General features: G+C 45.3%; 1 protein-coding gene across 2 annotated transcripts in view; it reads left to right on the forward strand.

The window, feature by feature from the left end:
• The window catches only part of SLC7A6 (solute carrier family 7 member 6), a 52,139-nt gene that overhangs the window by 21,401 nt on the left and 8,008 nt on the right, over positions 1-22,730 (forward strand). For both annotated transcript variants that reach the window (XM_073659308.1, XM_073659309.1), the window contains exons 5-6: positions 3,460-3,583; positions 12,134-12,237. In XM_073659308.1, the coding sequence (XP_073515409.1) occupies positions 3,460-3,583; positions 12,134-12,237 (228 nt within the window). The remainder of the gene's footprint in view (positions 1-3,459; positions 3,584-12,133; positions 12,238-22,730) is intronic.

The following is a 22,730-nucleotide window of genomic DNA, read 5'->3' on the forward strand; positions in this document are numbered from 1 at the left end:
ATGTGATCTTCCTGCACCTAGCTGTATTGTTGGACATGGAGTCTTATGACAACTAGAAAGCAGTTTGTTGCTCAGCCCATAATTATATATTGTTACAGGTTATAAAGGATTCACACGGCCTATACATAGCACCATCGTGAGCCTGAGGCTTTCTGTACATTGTGTTTATGGCCTCTGTTTGGCACATACACCAATAATAACCCTGGGGTCGTATTCCAAACAAACCTGTCGTATGCCAAAAGGATGTCCCATTCATCTGCTGGACCACTATACATCATACACTTTTAAGGTGCCCTGCCACCAGGGCTGTGGAGTCGGTAAGCCAAACCTCTGACTCCTCAATTTCCATGACACGACTCCGACTCCCTCATTCATGGCTCATGTTTAAGTGATACATTTACTGTAGCACAGATTCATCTCAGCTAAAAGTCTAGACCCTCAGATCAGGAATAGGACAGACATTTCATAACTTTCCCAAATTCTTATGAAAAAATATTCCCCACAAACTGCATTGAACTACTGTACCCAATTTATTATATATTTTAGGAGTTGGAGTCGGTCCATTTTATACCGACTACACCAAAATGGACTCCGACTCCACAGCCCTGCTTGCCACATGACTTAAGATGAAAAGCCAAACCAGATACTCCATTTGTAGACACATGTATTTGGGTGTTAGCCAAATCAGACCACCTGCTTTGCACTGATGAGGGGCAAAGTGAGAGGCCTCTGATGGGTGATGTAAGGGGGAACATGTCCTCTTGTGAGTGCCAAACTGGCTTATAGGGGAACCTGTCATGTAAAAAAAAAAAAGCTATTAAAAAGTATATCTGAGACTTTAAAAAAAGCACTCACAGGCAAGTAGTTGCTACCTACCTGCCTTTTGTGCCCTGCGCCGTTCTCCACCAGCACAGAGCAGTCAGACTTCCGCTGACTTCACGTCAACAGAGCGGCGGCTTCTCTTCCTGTTGACAGGGCGGGACTACTGGTGTCATGCTGATTGACAGCTGGCTCTCTGCTGCCTAATTGACAGCCGGCTTCCCCCAATCAGCATGACACCAGTAGTCCTGCCCTGTCAACAGGAAGAGAAACTGCTGCTCTGTTGACAGGGAGTAGCTGAATCTCCGGCAAGAGCGGTCAATGACCGTCACCGGGTACATCAGACTGGTAATTGCCTCTGTTAGCGACTACATGCCTGTTAACGCTTAGGCACATTTTTTTTTAAAGTCCTGGATATCCTCTTTAACCTGCCTGGCGCCCACCCTGAGAGCCCCGCTGCTGGGAGGAAATGAACTTTATTCCTTCCGGCAGAGTTCGGCTTTCAGTCAGGAGAGGCGCCGACGCGGCTTTGGTTACTGCCCAGTGTATAGAGAGCGGCCGCTGTAACCACGACCCTGGCACTGACTGACAGCTCGCTCAACAGTAGTCTTGTCTAGTCATGGCCAAAAGTATTGAAACTGAGACACATTTTCGACTTCACAGTTTGCTGCTTTAGTGTTTTTAGATCTTTTAGTCGGATGTTTCTATGGTTACTGAAGCACAATTATCAGCATTTCATACGTTTTTACACTTTTATTGACAAATACATCAACTTTATGCAAAGACTGCTCAATATTTCCAGAGTTAACCCTTATTTTTAAAGATTTTTGCCTTTCGCCCTGGCAACTGGACATCTTCTGGGCAAAATCCTTCTGATTGCAATCCATTCTTGCCTAATCAGGAATTGGAGTTTACCACAATTTGGGTGCTTTTGTTTGTCCACCCTGTTTTTGAGGATTCACCACAGGTTAACAATGGGACTGAGATCAGGGAAGATTTCTGGCCATGGACGCAGAATGGCAATATTTTGTGCATCGAGCAATTTAGTTATTTTGCATTGTGACATCATGTAGAAAATTCATTGTTCATCACCAAACTGCTCCTGGATGGTTGGGAGAAGTCTCTTTTGGAGGAAGATTAGATTCCATTCTTTATTCATGGCAGTGTTCTTATCCAAATTGTCAGTGCGCTCCCCACCCATGGATGAGAAGTCCCCACACATGAATGGTCTCAGGATGATTTACAGATGACATGAGACAGACTCATGGTAGGGATCACCTATTCTTCTCTGGACAATCATTATTCCATATGTCCCAGTCTAAAGGAGGCTTCATCAAAGAAAATAACTTTACACTAGTCCTGTGCAGTCCAATTCCTGTACTTACAAACAAAATATCAGTATGTCCTTGATGTTTTTCTTGGAGAAAAGTAGCTTATTTGCTTCCCTTCATGACACTAGGTCAGCCTCCAAATGACGTCACTGCATGCAGATGCACTGACATTTGCCTGCTGCCATTTCTGAGCAAGCTCTGCACTGATGTTGAACAGAGTCCCCTAGCTGAATCATCTTTAGGAGATGGACCTGGCACTTGTTGGAATTTCTTGGGCACCGTGAATCTTTCTTCACAGGAATTTAACCTCTCTCTAAAGTTCTATTGCATCCAATAAATGGTTGTTTTAGGGGCAATCTTACAAGCAGCAATGTTCTTGCTTGTAAAACCCTTTTGCAAAACAATAATAACTGCATGTGAATTTTTGGAAGTAACCATTGAATAGAAGAAAATGATTTCAAGCACCAGCCCCCTTTTAAAGCAAGCAGTCTTCTCTCATCACCCTGTCATGCTGATTAAATTATATCAGCTGCCTTGACCTTGTTAAAGAGGTTGTTCACTACTTTTTCATAGGTCATCCATGTCTGATCAGCTGAGGTCCAACACTTGGCACCCCACCGATCAGCTGCTATTGGTGTGAGTGGCGCCGCCGGACGGAAATACTAACTTGCAGAGCTGGCAGTCTTCTGATGGTGGACAATGCTTGGTACTGCACATCCGCTTCCTATCCAAATCGCTGCCGCTGACCCCGATAACAGCTGATCAGCTGGGGTTTCAGACCCCAGCCGATCAGACATTGATGACCTATGAAAAAGTAGTGGACAACCTCTTTAACGCTTTTTCCTGAGCTATTTAGTAGATCACTAAAATTATGTAAGGAGGTCATTTTGTAGCAGTGCTGAAAATCAGTGGAAATGTTTTGTTTTTATTAAGTTAATTTTTCATGGCAAGGAATGCCTTTGTATTTTTATTTTTTTTGTAATTTATCTGATCACTCTATATAACAATCTAGAGTTAATGCAAATTGCCACTATGAAAACTGAAGCAGCAAACTTTGTGAGAAACCAAAACTTTTGGTCACGAGTGTACACAGTTGAGCGCCATTGGATTGGTGGTCAGGCGATCAGGCTGGGGATCACATGACGTAGGTTCAAAATTTTTGGATGCAATTGAGCTGAGAAGAAACTACACAACTAGAATATTGCTGGTCAGTTACCATTACATGTGCAAGAATAAAATGCTGGAGTGGTTCTTTAATTTTTGTGTCATCCAGGAAATGCTTTTACAGTTCAGATTTATGTGCTTTCAGGAACTTGCCATTGTCCATTGCGATTTCTATGCCAGTTGTCACCATTATATACATTTTGACCAATGTTGCTTATTACACCGTGCTGGATTTCAGTGCGGTTATCGGCAGCGATGCAGTGGCTGTGGTGAGTACTGTTATTGTAAAAATATTCTTTTCTCTACTATGAAATGTGGTTTTCTTATTTCTCACGGCGCTAGAAATCTATATTCATCATGTGTCCACCTTCAAGTACAGTTTTGCAGTGTGTGTATATCTAATTTGCGGTAAACGGATGGATATTTCGTTGATCCATTTTCCATAGACTCCAGTGTTGTTACGAATCCAGTTGATATATATATATATTATATTATATTATATTTTTTTTGCGAGACAAAAATGTTTCTGCACAACATTTTTTTGTCCTGCTAACATAAGATTGCTGCTGGATCCATATGGGACATTTGAATTTTATATACTTCAGATTATTGTATTATACCTGGTGTAGAAGGACACCTCCTAAAAGAGGACCTTTCATCAAATGTTCCATGTTGGGCTGGACACATGATGGTAACGATGGCCGCAGAGCTGAATAAAACGTGTTTTTATTTTTTTTTGTTTCTTTTCATTTCGCCGCTCCAGTGCGGAGATATTAGCAATCAAAGTATTTGGCGCCTAACGAGCTAATGAGTTCACTTTGGTGTTTTCACTGGGGGGTGCTCTTCTTCTCCCTGTGTGAGTTGCTATCACTGGGGAGTGCCCTTCTTCTCCCTGTGTGAGTTGCTATCACTGGGGCTTGCCCTTCTTCTCCCTGTGTGAGTTGCTATCACTGGGGGGTGCGCTTCTTCTCCCTGTATGTGTTGCTATCACTGGGGGATGCGCTTCTTCTCCCTGTGTGAGTTGCTATCACTGGGGGTGCCCTTCTCCCTGTGTGAGTTGCTATCACTGGAGGGTGCCCTTCTTCTCCCTGTGTGAGTTGCTATCACTGGAGGGTGCCCTTCTTCTCCCTGTGTGAGTTGCTATCACTGGGGGGTGCCCTTCTTCTCCCTGTGTGAGTTGCTATCACTGGGGGGTGCCCTTCTTCTCCCTATGTGAGTTGCTATCACTGGGGGGTGCGCTTCTTCTCCCTGTGTGAGTTGCTATCTGATAACACCCACTTAGACTTAACAAAAGTGAACTCATTAGGTGCCAAGTACTTTGATTGCTAATATCTTCACAATGGAGAGGCGAAATTTAAAAAACAAAAAAACGTTTTATTCCGCTCTGCAGCCACGATTACATTGTATGTACAGTTCAATATGAAACATTTGGTGAAAAGTCCTCTTAAAGTAAAGCTCACATTGTGGCAGCAAGGGCTGTTGAACTGTGAATGCAGCTTTGGACTAGAGTACAGACTGTAGATGGTGATCTGATTAGACATTCCTTTCGATAAGGCGTTGAGTTGTAAATATGTGGAACCTAAGCTCTTTTGATACTAGAATGTTATTGTTCACATTTTTAAATGCGCAATGCAGTTGGGTAGCTTTCTTCAGACATTCGCCAAACCCAGACTTGTTCATCAGACTTTCAGATAGAGGAGCGTGATTTGTCACTCCACAGAACACTACTCCAGAGTCCAGAGGTGGCAGTTTTACACCACTCCATCCAGCTCTTGGCATTGTGCTTAGTGATGTAAGGCTTGCATGCAACTGATTGGCCATAGATACCCCGGCAGATAGTTTGTCAGCATAGCGTTCATGACTTTTATACACTGAGTCTTGGCACTCCGACCCAACCCTGTAATTTTACATGGTCTCCACTTTGTGGCCGAGTTGCTGTGGTACCTTGACTCTTCCAATCTTCAATTGATTGTGAAATTACCTCCCTCCTAAATATACCACAAGCGGACTCTTATATCTGTGACTTCCTATGACAGCTGTATGCTCGAATTCTGTGAGCTCTTTAGAATGAGCCATTTTTTTTTCGCCAATGTTACTGCATGGCGAGGGGCTGGATGTTATGGGACTGAATCATTGAATTTGGGATTTTCACTGAGAGGAGTATCCCAAAACTTTTGTCCACATAGTGTATGTTATACCGACTTGTTGCGACATTGGATGTCATGGTTATGGACAGACAACCATGACACCTAATGTTGCAGTTTTATAAATACATATAACATACATACATACATACAGTATATTCTTTTCTTTTTCTCGGACTTCTCCCTAGAGTGGATTGGGGTTTGATTATTCAATGTTCTAGATAGGTGTGAATCTTGAATTGTTGATTTTGTATGGAATATACAGGTGAATCTCACTAAATTAGAATATCAAAAAGTTCTTAAATACAAAAAGTGAAACTCATATAGCATGTGACGCTGAGTCACTTTTCACGGCCAGGCCGTGAGATGGGATGGTCAAGGAGTCCGAAGTCAAAGCCAAGAGGGTACGTCATAAACAGAGGGAAGAGGCAAAGGTGTAGTCAAGTAATGTTCCGTAGATCAGAATACCAGGAGGAAAGCAGATCAGAGCAGAAGGGGTTAAACAGATGGATGGTCAGAACAAGGTCCAAGGTCAGGCTGCAGAATATCAATAAACAGAAGGCAAGGCACAGAGAATAAACCACACACTAGCTGAATGTACATCTGGCAGAGATCTGGGACAAACAGCTCAGTTAAGTAGCCAGGCATTCAACTGGGATAACGAACACCTGAAGATAACCAGTGCTTCCCAGTCTCAGATTGGATAGCCGAGCTGTCAATCACCACACTAATAAATATTACACGCCCCGTATCAGATTGGATGGTCGAGCTGTCAATCACAGTACTGACAGCTCCAGCACGCCCCTGTACAAGATTGGATGGCTGAGCGGTCAGTAACTGCATCCCAGACACAGTGAGGGGTGGAACCGTGACATAGTCATTACAAACAGTGATTCATTTCTGTTAATGTTGATGATTATGGATTACTGCCCATGAAAACACAACAGTCATTATCTCAGTAAATTAAAATAATTAACAAAAAACACCTGCAAAAGGTTCCTTAAGTCTGTTTCAGTAGGCTCCACAATCACGGGGAAGACTGCTGACTTGACAGATGTCCAGAAAGCGGTCATTGACACACTCCACAAGGAGGGTAAGCCACAAAAGGTCATTGCTAAAGAAGCTGGTTGTTCAGAGTGCTGTATCCAAGCATATTAATGGAAAGTTGAGTGGAAAGAAAGTGTCGTAGGAAAAGGTGCACAAGCAACTGGGATAATCGCAGCCTTGAAAGGATTAAGAAAAGGCCATTAAAAAATTTGGGGGAGATTCACAAGGAGTGGACTGCTGCTGGAGTCATTGCTTCAAGAGCCACCACACACAGACGTATCCAGGACATGGGCTACAAGTGTCGCATTCCTTGTGTCAGGCCACTCCTGACCAATAGACAACACCAGAAGCGTCTTACCTGGGCCAAGGAGAAAAAGACCTGGACTATTGCTCAGTGGTCCAAGGTGTTTTCAGATGAAAGTTAATTTTGCATTTCATTTGGAAATCAAGGTCCCAGAGTCTGGAGGAAGAGTGGAGAGGCCACAATCCAAGCTGCTTGAGGTCTAGTGTGAAGTTGCCACAATCAGTGATGGTTTGGGGAGCCATGTCATCTCCTGGTGTAGGTCCACTGTGTTTTATCAAGACCAAAGTCAGCAGAGTCGTCTACCAAGAAATTTTAGAGCACTTCATGCTTCCTTCTGCCGACAAGCTTTTTTGGAGATGGAAATTTCATTCTCCAGCAGGACTTGGCATCTGTCCACACTGCCAAAAGTACCAATACCTGGTTTAAAAAACAACAGTATCACTGTGCTTGATTGGCCAGCAAACTCGCCTGACCTTAACCCCATAGAGAATCTATGGAGTATTGTCAAGAGGAAGATGAGAGACACCAGACCCAACAATGCAGACGAGCTGAAGGCTGCTATCAAAGCAACCTGGGCTTCCATAACACCTCAGCAGTGCCACAGGCTGATCGCCTCCATATCACGCAGCATTGATGCAGTAATTGATGCAAAAGGAGCCCCGACCAAGTATTGAGGGCATTTACTGAACATACATTTCAGTAGGCCAACATTTCGGATTTTTTAAAAAAAATCAAGCTGTTATAAATTATTCTAATTTACTGAGATAATGACTTTTGTGTTTTCGTTGGCTGTAAGTCATAATCATCAACATTAACAGAAATAAACACTTGAAATAGATGACTCTGTTTGTAATGACTCTATATAATATAGGAGTTTCACTTTTTGTATTGAAGAACTGAAATAAATTAACTTTTTGATATTCTAATTTTGTGAGAAGCACCTGTATATGCCTCCACATTACAATTGCAACACCAAGGAGAAAGTCATGGAATTGTGAAAATCACAGGATGGATAGGCATGTTAATGGGTGTTGAGTACGGGCGCCTCACACAGAAATGCATGCATTTTCATAATGATCACCTGCTGGCAGCTTTATGTGCAATTGTCAATCAATGAGATGCCTGATGGAAGACAAGTCCAGAGATGCTGGGATTAGGGCCAGTGTGATGTTCCCTTGTGAAGGCCTCTTTGTGTCGTTATCCACTTCCATTGCTGGACAGGATAGACCTCTGTTCCATCCCCCATTAGATTCTTGCTCTGCACCATGATGGCCTTTCGGAGCCGTGGCTAGTGATCAATGACCACCTGTAGATGGATGTCTGGCTTGTAGCCCAGTGTCTACAATGTCTTCTGTAGGTTTGTGTATACTATATTTGTTGCCTAAGGCTTGGTATGTGATTTCTAATTTCACTGTCAGTACATAATGGATCACTCGTCAAACCAGTGGTACAGCCATTTCTACACAGTGCCTCAGGACATGACACTACAGCACTGCCAGGTTGCATGTTGGGCATGTTACTGTGAGCAGCCTTTGTGGCTTGCTTACCATGTCTTGCAGCGTCTCTGGATTTGTATGCCATCAAGCACATTGGGGATGTTATTGGTCAGTAAAGGGAGCTGCAAGCTCTTAATGATTTGTGTGTCTCAAGTGTATGTATTCTGCGTGGCAGAACATTCTGAATTGGCCTCTAGCCGGTAACCCCGATTACAACTATGGTGGCACGGCCTAATTGTGGGTGTAGCAGAACCTCTGCAGATGACTGCTGTTACTGGAAAAAATCTTTACAAAGACCAAGATCCATATTACCGTCGTATGGTGACCTTATAGTGGTAGAGACCAGCCCTACAAAACATACAAGTGATTACAGTGCAGTTATAGATGGTGGTTTACAGCTGATGTTCTTTCTCATGGAGTCGTTTACTTTACCTATCTTTTTCATCTGGCCCAGACCCACACAAGTTCTCTAGTGACATGCCTCTGTAGAGATTACAATAAAGACATTTGACTTCTCACATTTCCAGAACTGTCCCAACCTGCACAAACTCCTCATCCTACTGTCACCTCAATGCTGAGCTGCACCTGCTGTGTATTACAATAACAGCTCTTCTTATTGCCCCCACATACTAATGCCACCACTGTGCCCCTTGCGTAGCAATATTACTAAGGGGCACAGGGCTGCAAGTGCCCTAGAAAACGGTGTCCACATTTTTGCCTCTAGAAAGTAATAATGCCCAATGTGCACATTTGATGGTCAGAGTACAGTGCCCCTGTAACAATAATGCTTCTAAAGTGCCCACTTAACATCTAATAATGTCCCGAGTCTTCCAATGTACAGCTGCGCTACATATATTATGATTGGCCCACAGCTCCTCTATTCTATACATAACACGATGCTCCCGTATACATGGGGTGTATGGTGGTCCCTGCGCTCCCCTATACACGGGGTGCATGCATGGTGGTCCCCGCTTTGGCTCCCATGCTGTATAATGGCTCCTGCGTTTGTCTCTAAAATGTACGATGGCCCACCATACTGTTTCAGGGTTCCCCATTGTTTGATTTCCCCCCCCCCCCCACCACATCACACCTTTTAAGTTTTAATTAAAATAGAAAATCATATACTCACCTAATCCAGGATCATGATGAGTCCAGTGGCAAAGCAATGTGCTGTCATAGTGTCAGCATATGCAACCAAGGCTGGACTCTGACTTCCTGTGCGCCATGCTGAGGTGTCACTTTGGTATGCAAAGGGTTACATTTGAGGCAAATTCTGCGTGTAATGGTTAGTAAGACCTCTTTCACACTTGTATTTGTACGACAACCGGGTGTTCATCCTAAATATTGTAGAGGTTCAAATCTTTTAACTCCTCGTTCTTTGTTTCTGTTCCACTCCTGATTTACTTCCAAAATACTGCTGTGTAAAAGTGAACTAATGTGCTGCAGATCCTATCCAGTTAAATTACGACCTGTGTGAGTGCACCCCAAAGCACTTGCTTGTGTGCTGTATGTTGCTCTGAACGCATTGTGTTCCCACTCTCCTGAAGCTGACCTCACATATCACGTAGCTGTCCTCTTTCCTCTCCCACTCTCCTGATGCTGACCTCGCATATCACGTAGCTGTCCTTTCCTCTCCCACTCTCCTGATGCTGACCTCGCATATCACGTAGCTGTCCTTTCCTCTCCCACTCTCCTGATGCTGACCTCGCATATCACGTAGCTGTCCTTTCCTCTCCCACTCTCCTGATGCTGACCTCGCATATCACGTAGCTGTCCTTTCCTCTCCCACTCTCCTGATGCTGACCTCGCATATCACGTAGCTGTCCTTTCCTCTCCTACTCTCCTGATGCTGACCTTGCATATCCCGTAGCTGTCCTCTTTCCTCTCCCACTCTCCTGATGCTGACCTCGCATATCACGTAGCTGTCCTCTTTCCTCTCCCACTCTCCTGATGCTGACCTAGCTACACGATATGCGGTCCTCTTTCCTCTCCCACTCTCCTGATGCTGACCTAGCTACACGATATGCGGTCCTCTTTCCTCTCCCACTCTCCTGATGCTGACCTCGCATATCGTGTAGCTGTCCTCTTTCCTCTCCCACTCTCCTGATGCTGACCTCGCATATCGTGTAGCTGTCCTCTTTCCTCTCCCACTCTCCTGATGCTGACCTCGCATATCGTGTAGCTGTCCTCTTTCCTCTCCCACTCTCCTGATGCTGACCTCACATATCGCGTAGCTGTCCTCTTTCCTCTCCCACTCTCCCGATGCTGACCTCACATATCACGTAGCTGTCCTCTTTCCTCTCCCACTCTCCTGATGCTGACCTCACATATCACATAGCTGTCCTCTTTCCTCTCCCACTCTCCTGATGCTGACCTCACATATCACATAGCTGTCCTCTTTCCTCTCCCACTCTCCTGATGCTGACCTCGCATATCACGTAGCTGTCCTCTTTCCTCTCCCACTCTCCTGATGCTGACCTCGCATATCACGTAGCTGTCCTCTTTCCTCTCCCACTCTCCTGATGCTGACCTCGCATATCACGTAGCTGTCCTCTTTCCTCTCCCACTCTCCTGATGCTGACCTAGCTACAATATATGCGGTCCTCTTTCCTCTCCCACTCTCCTGATGCTGACCTAGCTACACGATATGCGGTCCTCTTTCCTCTCCCACTCTCCTGATGCTGACCTCGCATATCGTGTAGCTGTCCTCTTTCCTCTCCCACTCTCCTGATGCTGACCTCGCATATCGTGTAGCTGTCCTCTTTCCTCTCCCACTCTCCTGATGCTGACCTCGCATATCGTGTAGCTGTCCTCTTTCCTCTCCCACTCTCCTGATGCTGACCTCACATATCGCGTAGCTGTCCTCTTTCCTCTCCCACTCTCCCGATGCTGACCTCACATATCACATAGCTGTCCTCTTTCCTCTCCCACTCTCCTGATGCTGACCTCACATATCACATAGCTGTCCTCTTTCCTCTCCCACTCTCCTGATGCTGACCTCACATATCGCGTAGCTGTCCTTTCCTCTCCCACTCTCCTGATGCTGACCTCACATATCACGTAGCTGTCCTCTTTCCTCCCTGTGATCTCCATTCTCTGGAGAGGCAGGTATCGCATGCCGGGCAGCAGATTGTGCCCTAACAGTTATTGGAAGAGCACCTTGTACCAGGGAGTAATTATACAGCACTGCTTTACAACTTTTCATAGAAGAACATGGAGGCTGCTGTAAAAAATGCAATAAGTGTGACTGGTGATAGAATTTATGGGAACTGGCAGCATGAAAACATTTGTGCTGCATAGAGCTGAGGCATGATAATAGAATATCACAAGTTCTATATTACGGTGACCTCTTATTATAATTCAGACTATTTAGCTATTGTTTGGTTGTATAAAATACACATATGTTTGTATTTAAACATCCATGACAGTAGTTGCACAGAACGTTGCATGTGCCTGGTGGAACTTCATGCACAAGCTCCTCTTTGTTCTACGTGTCTAGAATATCTGCAGATAAGGAAGATAATCTCATTACAACATGGAACACCTAGATTCTGTTCATTACTGCACGTGTGGACTCATGTCACCGCCTGAGGGGTTTGTTGCAGTATTTGATTTAAGACTAATTGATTTTTGTCGTGAACAGAAGATAACCTTTAAAAGAATCACTTTGCTGCCCCTTAACTGAAAATTGGGGAGTACGAGTGCTATTCATCAGGGAAATACACAATAGACTGTGGGTTCACTTTTAAAATCTCATGCAAACAATTTTTGGTATAGTAATAAGTGTTTGGTTCATTTTCATTATTTCTCTTTTTTTTTCTAAAACAGACATTTGCTGACATGGTATATGGTGTATTTAGCTGGACAATTCCCCTGGCTGTGGCCCTCTCGTGTTTTGGTGGCCTCAACTCCTCCATTCTCGCTGCTTCTCGGTAATGATGATATGTTATGTGAAAATGTTTAACATTGAGATACTTAACTTCATCTAAGTATCCTACTAGACACCGCAAAGTATTAGCTTGCCCTTGCTCAAAGTGGCTGCATTACAAGACCAGCAGGGGCCACTTAAGCGATGAGGGCTTTACCAAGGTGATTACATTTTATTTATTTTCCCATTTTAAAACTTTTCCTCACATCAACTTTTTTTTTTTATTTTGTTCTTAGAACATTCCGTTAAAGGGAATCTGTCAGTAGGATCAACCCTCTTAAGCAGTCTGTGGGCATTTAGCTCATAGAAAGTTGAATAAAATGATACCTTGACCTCTGCGATCTGATATTTTATTCCAGATAAATCCATAATTTTTTTTTAAATATGTAAATGAGCTGTTAAGATCTATGGGCCGGACCTAGATCTCTCAAAAGTTTATATTAAATGAAAGGTGGGGGCAATACTAGTGTGAGACATGCAATCACTGACAGTCTGTTCTCCGGATCTACATGTCTCGCACTGGTAACGCCTTCTTTCATTTCAAAGGCTATGTGCACACTAAGCGTTTTTGCGTTTTTCTGCCAGCTATAGCAATGGTAATCCTGATGTGCTGTGCTCATGATGTGGAAATTTCCGCTCAGGAATACCATTGCGGAAAAAAAAACGAGCATGACCATTGTGTGGGTGTTTCCGCCAGGAATTCACGCCCATTGACTGGAATTGAACCGCAGCAAAATCGCAGGTATAATATTTATACCTGCATATTTACTGCATTTCAATTAAAGCCAATAGGCGCGAATCCCCAGCGGAAACGTGGTGCGGGTGGTAATTGGGTTGGGAGAGGAGGACTACTACTCCTCTCATCCGACTGCTGATAACAGCTAGAGCGGCGTGGCTGGGGGAAGCAGTAGTTCTCCTCAGCCAAGCCAGCTACCAAGCGGTTAAAAAATAAATAAATAAATAAATAAATTAAAAAAAAAGTAATAATTTAAAAGAAAAAACCTTTAGATTCACCTGTCCTCTCCTCCCAGCGGCCGGTGGTACACTACAGGGAGCACTCTCGCTCCCAGCAGTGTACTGTGCTGCCAGGACCTGCCGTTACGTGAGCGATCAGCTGATCGCTTACGTGACCTCGCCAAGGGAACATTCCCAAGAGCGTTCCCATGGTGGTAAGTTCACCAGTACTAATCAGCTGATGAACCCCAGTGACCTCCTGCAGCAGCATGTATACTGACAGGGGTGATTTTGCTGTCTTCTACAGCAGTGACATCAGTGATTGCTGATGTCACTGCTGTAGAAGTGGGACAGTCGGCGGTTCGTGGACTGCGTCGTTGACGGCGGACAGGTGAGGGATATAGTTGTTTAAGTTTTTTTCAGAAGATCAAATTGCGGACAGTGTAATATTTTTTTATTTTTAAAACCATGTGTTTTTTATTTCATTAAAATACTTTATTCTGGCCGTGTCTTTTATTCAAAAAGCGGCGACCATTTTACTACACGGTTAGTAATGGGGGCGTCTTATAGACGGGGGCGATCCACAGCCTCAGATGCACGCATAGTGGACATGGGATTTCCAGAGATCCCATCCACTATGCTGTAAAATCTGGACGCTGCGGGTTGGACGCTGCATAAACATGTGTTTATACAGCATCAAAGCTGCAGTGGCTCCTGACCGTGGCCACGTACCCAAACTCGCCCTCAGCATGTCAATTTCTGTAGTGGACACGCTAGTCTCTACTGCAGATTTTGACTGATTGAAGTGTCATTATATGCGGTGGATTCACATGTACCGACAACAGAAGTGCGGCATTAGAACACCGCATTTTGAACACAGCAAAAATATGCTGCGTCCAAAGCGCTGCTGAGTGCTGATCGGGGGATGTAGTGGCTAACAAACCAGCTGTGAAATGTTAATTATAGCCAGGGACCATGTTTGCAAATGGCACCTTCCTAGGCTAAGAATAGCAACTCACAGCAGCCACATAAATTACATGAAAGGAAATGCTAATGAAGCATGGGTATATGGCATTAGCTAACACCTAGCTCTTTTGTTTGGTGATGACAAGGTGTTGATGAGACCTTTTCATGACCAAATCTAATTAAAGTAAATATTTAAACACACAGACGCGGAGCAAGCACTTTATTTGAAATACTACAGACACATTATTTAATCAATTAAATTATATACTCCCCAGTTCTGGCGGTAATCCAAGGGTTTAAGCAATGTCCCACCATATAACTTTATTTAGCTCCAAAAAGCAATTCATTGATGTACAAAAAACGCGGTAAAAACTCTGCAAAACCATGTGTTTTTTCCGCAGCATTTTTTCCTGCCAAGGAGATGCAGAAACACTCAGGAAATTTATGCTCAGATTCTCAGGGAGATCTATGTCCGGCCCATAGATCTTAACAGATGATTTACATATTAAGAAAAATGTGGATTTATCTGGAATAAGACATCAGATCTCCTTCCTAATAAAATATAAATATATATATAACACTAATATATATATTAGTGTTTAGGAGGGTTCATCCTACTGACAGATTCCCTTTAATCTACACTTTCATCTAGTATACATGTATTCACATGCATATTTCTGACACTATTAATATTGGTGAAATCTGCAAAATATCAGTGTGAATTGCAGAGAGGATAGGGCATTAATGAATCTCACAAACATGCACTGTAATGTCCGTGTTGCATCCACCTAAGCCCAGCCCTCCACAGGCTTATTTTCAGCTACCTTAACATGAATGACTTAAGTAATAGATCAGCACTCTGCAGGCATACAATGGCTGTAAACATGGTCTTGTGACAGTAGCTATGCTTCACTGGCACAAGCTCAGTAATGTTGTTATTTTCAGGCTTCATTAACTATTACAGTCCACTTATGCACAAATCTGAGAATTATGGGAGAGCAGGAACAATCTGTCTGTTGTGTCTGAATGACGCGGACGAATTCCGCGCAACTGCTGTAAAGTTTTCAGAAGTCATGTCCTGCTGTGTTATCAGTGCAGCATAGAATACCATAAGCTCCTGGTGCCCATTATGGTTATTACAAAGGACACCTCTTATTTACAGAAAAACATACTTTTATTCGGTCGTCCATGACAGCACCACGAGAGAGAGAGGATCCGCCCATCAAGGACAGGAAACCTACAGGTTAAAAAGGGCGGCCCTCTCTTTCCGCCTCAGTTTAGGTTTCCTGTCCATGATGGGGGACCTTGCAGGCTTACCTGCAGAAGATGGACTCCTGTCCCAGAGAGGGCCACAGCAGGTGGTTGGAGCCGGTCCATCCCGGTCCTCTGGAGACGCCACGGCAGGGCTCATGGGGGCGCCTCCGTGAGCGTTGCGGCAGGCGCGACATCGCCTCACGGGAGGTAGATGTCCGCCAGGTGTGGGGCCGCTAGCGGGCCCCCCCCCCCCCCCCCCTCGCTACCGCTTGCAGGAGATCCAGGTCGCGCCGGCGGCGCACGTGACGGGCGCGACCTTCTGACGCGACTTCCGGTGCGCCGGGCAGGAAGCCCTGTGACGTCACCGGAAGGGGCGGGGCTCGTTTGAATTTTTTTGGCGCGAGCAGCTGAATGCCGGGGGATTGAGGACCTGGCGGCGAGGAGCCCACCTGGATCCCACCTGGACCTGGGGAAGAAGACCAAGGAGCAGGTAACGCCCTCCTGGGTTAAAAAAAAAAAAAAAAAAAAGGAAACACACACCCACACATGGTACCGGTATGGCCAGTATATAAAGGGTCTGGTAACATACAGAGGTGCTTCCCAGCCCATTCTTACATTGTAAGCTATGGAAGATTCACAGGAGCTGTCACCATAGGCAACAACATCTGCTGCAGGAGCAGCCCTCTGGGGAGCCCTCACAACTAGTGGCGCAGCGTCATTCCCGGCTAGGGTCTGGTCGTACAACTAGAAGAGCTACCACTAAGAGCAGGAAGGACGGTCCGGTGTGGCGTGATTCCCCGCCATGCATGCTGGATTCTTCTGCTTCTACGGTACCGAAGGTTCTGTGGGGTGAGTGGAATCTTCGTGAAAGTTCTACTAATGTTTCCTCCTTCTTTCTATCTATGACTTTCTTTTAGAGCAAGAAATGTTCCTCGAAGTCCAAGCCTTATGCAGCTGTCCACTCCCTGATTCATATAGCAAAAGGTTGTGTCAGCTTTGTATCAGCAAAATGATATCGGAGGAGACCCCAGATTTTTCCCTAGGCCTAAGAACTTTAATAAGGGAAGAAATAGGCAAAGCATTGCAAGGTTCAGAGTCTGGGCATATTCCTCAAGAAACCCAGCCGGGTTCAGACTCTGAGCTATCGGTCGCTTCCTCCTCCGCCTTCTCTTCCTCCGATAGTGAGCCAGACAGACAGTGCTTCCCCCTGAAGGAGGTCAATGCCCTAGTAAAAAGCCGTCCGATCTACAATGGGGATAGTGGACTCGAGGGTAGAGAAGTTAGCTGAGGATGTTATGTTTGGTGGTCTGGGGCTAAAGAAGAGAAGGGTCTTTCCAGTAAATTCAAGGGTGAAAGACCTCATTGATAAGGAGTGGAGAAAGCCTGACAAGAAGGGTAGTGTTCCTCCATCCTTTAAAAGGAAATATCCGTTTGAGGATGCTATGTGTTCCTCCTGGTTAAAAGCACCCAAGCTGGATGTTGCTGTTACTAAAGCAGCGAAAAGAACTTCCCTCCCGTTCGATGATATGGTTGCATTGAGAGACCCCCTAGACAGACGGGCTGATACTTTCCTGAAAGGGGCATGGGAGACAGCTGCGGGAGCACTGAGACCAACAGTAGCCGCTACCTGTACGTCCAGAGCCCTGATGGTGTGGCTTGAACAGCTAGACAGTCAGTTGAAGGATGGGACTTCTAGGAAAGACATTATTTCTTCCCTTCCACTGGTTCAGGGGGCGGCAGCTTTTCTTGCTGATGCATCTGTGGACTCGGTGAGGTTGGCAGCAAAGTCAGCAGCACTGTCAAATGCGGCTCGGCGAGCCTTGTGGATTAAAAGCTGGCCAGGGGATTTACAGACTAAGTCCAGACTGTGTACAATCCCGTGTGAAGGGGAATACCTCTTTGGTCAGACCATGGGCGACTTATTGGAGAAAGCGTGGGACCCTAAGAAGGGGTTTCCATCAGTACCTCTACCCTCCTTTAAGAGATCGTTCCAGAAGAGGAAATTTTTCCGGAAGAGATATTTCAGGGAGCAAGACAAGTCTGATGAAAGAGGTCGAAAAGGTAGAGGTCTACTCTTTGGTCCGTCTCCAAAAAATGAGCAGAAGACAGGGGATACACAATCAGCCCTGGTGGGAGGGAGATTGTCATTTTTTTGTCCCAGCTTGGGAACAGATTTCTCATAGTAATTGGATTTTGAGCCTGATTAAGTATGGTCTTAAGTTTCAATTTAAAGCATTGCCTCACAAAAGGTTCATGGTTGTTCCCTCCAGTTCTTCCCCAGAACGCCAGGCTGCCCTCGTTTCGGAAGTACAAACCCTAATAAGAAAGCACGTCCTGATTGAGGTTCCGGAAGCTGAAAAGGGTCTTGGTTTCTACTCCCCGCTCTTCTTGATTTCGAAACGGGATGGAAGTTTCAGGACAATTATAAATCTGAAATCCCTGAATAATTTCCTTAAAATACACACCTTTTAAAATGGAGTCTTTAAAATCCGTAATAAAGTTACTTTTTCCCCACTGCTATATGGTAGTGCTCGATCTCAAAGATGCGTATTACCATATCCCAATTCATAGTGATTACCAGAAATACTTGAGGCTGGCCATTGAAATAGACGGGGTGGTTAAACACTTCCAATACACTGCACTCCCCTTCGGTTTAGCTATAGCCCCACGGGTTTTTACTAAAGTAATGGCGGAAGTTATGGCCCATATAAGAGAAAGGGACATTCTAATTATCCCTTACCTGGATGATCTCCTGATAGTGGGGAATTCGTTGGTTCAATGCGAGACCCTCCTGCAGGAGACCATGTCGGTCTTAAAGAGTTTGGGGTGGTTTCTAAATTTAGAAAAATCTAGACTATCTCCACTCAAGGTACAACAATATCTGGGGGTCATATTAGATTCCAGGAAACAGCTATGTTGTCTTCCAGAAGAGAAAATTGATAGAATTCGGGAGTTGGTAGAACAATGTATACGTAAACCTTCTATGTCACTCCGTAAGGCCATGTCACTATTGGGAACCTTCACCTCCACTTTTCCTGCGGTTCGTTGGTCACAATTGCATTCAAGAGCCTTTCAGTGGGATGTGTTGTACAATAACGCAGCTTTAGAGGGGCATCTAGACCGTAAGTTTACGCTAGGTCCTCGTGCCATATGGTCCCTTCGTTGGTGGTTACGACAAGACAATCTTGCTAAAGGGGTTCCCTGGGAATGTAGTCCAACTGCAGTCTTGTCCACTGATGCAAGTGCTACAGGTTGGGGAGCTCACTTTGAAGGGAAATTAGTGCAGGGAACCTGGTCAAGCAGTGAGCAACAGTTGTCCTCAAATGTTAAGGAGCTTCTGGCGGTGCAGCATGCGTTCAACGAGGTCCTTATATATTTTCAGGACCAGCATGTCCGTGTACTCTCGGACAATCAAGTCACGGTAGCTTACATAAACCACCAAGGGGGAACCCGCTCAAGAAACTTGATGAGAGTAGCGAACGCACTTCTGCTGATAGCCGAAGATCACTGTCTCTCTCTTTCGGCTACTCATCTAAAAGGCAAGGAAAACATCACAGCGGATTTCCTCAGCCGTACTTCTGTAAAAGAAGGAGAGTGGTCCCTAAATACACAAATATTCTCCAAAATCGTAGAAATGTGGGGCCTTCCGACTGTGGACTTATTCGCAACAAGAGCCAATCGGAAAGTGGAAAATTTTTGTTCCTTAGACCCCAGAGAAGGACCCCTGGCAGTGGACGCCTTTATGGTTCCCTGGAGGTTTCCTCTGGCATATGCCTTCCCTCCCATGATCCTGCTCCCAGCGGTGATAAAAAAGATCAGGGCAGACCGGGCCAGAGTGATACTCGTATGTCCCTTTTGGCCCAAAAGACCGTGGTTCCCTTGTCTCCGGAAGATGTCCATATCAGATCCCTGGGTTCTTCCGGAGATTCCGGACCTCCTCACTGAAGGGCCACTTTCCCATCCTCCAACCCCGATTCTACATTTGACGGCGTGGAATTTGAGAGGGTGTTATTGACCAACAAAGGATTCCCCGCAAATGTAGTGAATGCTCTCCTGGCTAGCAGAAAACCTGTTACCACCCGTATTTATGCCAGGACCTGGAGGAAGTTTCTGTCCTTTGCAGAAGTTAAGGTGGAGGAGGGGCCCCCTATTGGGAAAATTCTGGAATTTCTGCAGCGAGGCTTAGAATTAGGTCTCACTACCAGTACCTTGAAAGTACAGGTGTCGGCGTTGAGAGCTTTATTTTCTTCCAATATTGCAGATAACTATTGGATAGGCCGTTTTATAAAAGCTTCCTTTAGGTGTAGACCCATTACCAAAGCAAAGATGTCTCCCTGGGATTTGAATTATGTCTTAGATGCCTTGACCAGTCCTCCTTTTGAGCCACTAGATTTAGTCTCCCCCAAAATTATTTTCCTAAAGACGGTCCTGTTAGTAGCCCTAACTTCAGCCAGGAGAGTCAGTGACCTACAGGCCCTTTCAATATGCCCTCCATTCACGCAAATTCTGGACGATAGGATTATATTAAAACCTGATCCAGCCTTTCTTCCTAAAGTGGCCACTCTATTCCATAGAACCCAGGAAATGGTTCTCCCAACTTTTTGCTTTCCGCCCAAAAATCAAAAAGATGAGAGACTTCACACTTTAGACGTTAGGAGGTGCGTACTAAGGTACTTAGAAGTATCACATGGCTTTAGAAAGGATAAGTCCCTATTTATTTGCTATCAGGGGGCTAGGAAGGGTTGTAAGGCCTCAAAGGCTACAATCGCTAGATGGATCAAGGAGGCCATTTCTCTCGCATACTCCTCAGGGGATAAAGAGATACCGGAGGGATTGAGGGCGCATTCTACCAGAGCGGTGTCAACCTCCTGGGCGGAGAAGACAGGGCTTTCCATTGAGGAGATTTGTAAGGCTGCCACTTGGTCTTCTCCCTCTACTTTCTATAGGCACTATAGATTGGATCTGGGTGGCTCTGCAGATCTCACTTTCGGGAGAAGGGTGCTTCAAGCTGTGGTCCCTCCCTAATTTCCTTCGTCTCTGTAATTCTCTCTCGTGGTGCTGTCATGGACGACCGAATAAAGCCTTAGTTACTTACCGGTAACGGGATTTTTCGGAGCCCATGACAGCACCCGTATATTCCCTCCCTTCACTGGTGTTGTGCACTCCTGTAGATTTGATTTCTTTTTGTGCACCCTTGTGGGAAATTGATGAAAAGTAATGTACTTAATGTGATTGTTTTGTTATAACTAACCTTGGCGGTACTCTCATGCTCTGTTAACTAAACTGAGGTGGAAAGAGAGGGCCGCCCTTTTTAACCTGTAGGTTTCCTGTCCTTGATGGGCGGATCCTCTCTCTCTCGTGGTGCTGTCATGGGCTCCGAAAAATCCCGTTACCGGTAAGTAACTAAGGCTTTACTCTTCTTGGACTGATATTTTGTACTCCTTTCACTGGAAATCTGATCATTGAGGAATAAGAGAACTGTTCCTGCTCATAAAAGTCTATGGAAGGAAGAGCGAGATAGAGGCAGACACAGACATTCTGCAGGTTCACCTGAAACAGTTATAAGGTAATATCCGCGAGTTGCCTGTAGGGATTCACAGACACAGCTGGACCCCCACAGAGAAGGCAGAGATGGTTTATTATTAGTGATGGGTGAGTATGTTCTGTTAACCCTTTCGGCGAGTATGCTTGGGCGAGCACCGAGTAGTTACAGCTGCTCGGTGTTATGTTTGAATCACTCCCGTGTGCATGATTTGTGACTGTTTGACAGCTTTAGTACATGTAAGGAATGTCTATTTCTTACACATTCCTCACATGTAGTAAAGCTGTCAAACAGTTGCAAATCATGCACACGAGAGTGATTAAACCATATCACCGAGCAGCTGTAAATACTCGGAGCTCGGCCCGAGCATACTCGGCGAAAGGGTTAACAGAACATACTCGCTCATCACTATTTATTATCATCTCCATATACAACAGTGTTTTCTCATTTGGATCCAGTGATCATGGGATTGCTGCCTCTGTTAATCCAGATCAGCTTCCTCCTTGCACAGCAGAGCTGAATTTCCCCTGTAACTGGGGATAATGTACCAGCCCCAGTTAGAGGAGAAACTGTCGATGAAAAAAAATGAATGTTAAAATGCCCCCCAATGGTCTTAAGCCACCGTCTCACATAGCGATATCGCTAGTGATATCGCTGCTGAGTCACGGTTTTGGTGACTCACCAGCGACCTCACCAGCGATGTCGCTGTGTGTGACACTTTGCAACGATCAGGCCCCTGCTGTGAGGTCGCTGATCGTTGCAAAGTGTCCTGGACCATTTTTTGGTCGTTGGCCTCCCGCTGGCCAGCACACATCGCTGTGTGTGACCAGCGGGACCAACGATCTGGCTGGTAACTATGGTAAACATCGGGTTACTAGGGGCACGTGCGCACTTAGTAACCCGCTGTTTACCATGGATACCACTCTGCTACGGTGCGCGGAGGCTCCCGCGCACCGTAGCAGAGTGGTATCCATGGTAAACAGCGGGTTACTAGGGGCACACGCGCACTTAGTAACCCGATGTTTACCATAGTTACCAGCCTGCTCCTGCTTGCAGCAGGCTGGTAACGGGAGCAGGACATCGTGGAACGATTCTTTCCACGATATCGCTGCTCCCCTGATCGCTGGTGAGCCTGCCTGTTTGACAGCTCACCAGCGATGTATTAGCGATGCAGCAACGATCCCTGACAGGTCGTATCGTTGTCGGGATCGCTGCTGCATCGCTTAGTGTGATGGGGCCCTTAGACCTTATAGGAGAAAACTTGGGCTCGTATTTCCTAGTTTTTCTTTGTTTCTTTATACTGTATTTTCACCCAGTATCAGCAAAAAAAAGTAATATAAAAATTTCACACATATTAAGCCCAGTGTAGCATGAAAAAGGAGGCAAAAATTATTTGATATTTGAATGTACAAACGAGAGAAAATATCACCTGTACGCAAAAACCCGAACATGCGCCTACTCAAGAGAGAAAATGGCCGGTCGTGAACTGGTTAAAGTGCTTGTCCGCTTCATGAAAACAATATCCACCTCTGGCAATAGCAGCCGGTCAGTGTAAAAGGCAGTAGGCAATCAATGCCGTACTATTGGCGCCCCCACTCTGCGATGACCCGGATGCCATAACAAAAGGACATGGCCACGGAGGCCACTGACTAGGGTTTATGAAAGACGGCCGCTTCTACATAAAGGTTCTATGTTCTGCTTTACTGATGAACTGCAGGACTGTGGAGCCTGCTCTGCGCAGAACACTGCTATTAATGGCACACTGCCATCTGCTTCATTAC

This window comes from Phyllobates terribilis, unplaced genomic scaffold (assembly GCF_046119375.1).
Source record: "Phyllobates terribilis strain yellow unplaced genomic scaffold, ASM4611937v1 Scaffold_13__5_contigs__length_258822181, whole genome shotgun sequence".
Taxonomy (NCBI): Eukaryota; Metazoa; Chordata; class Amphibia; order Anura; family Dendrobatidae; genus Phyllobates; species Phyllobates terribilis.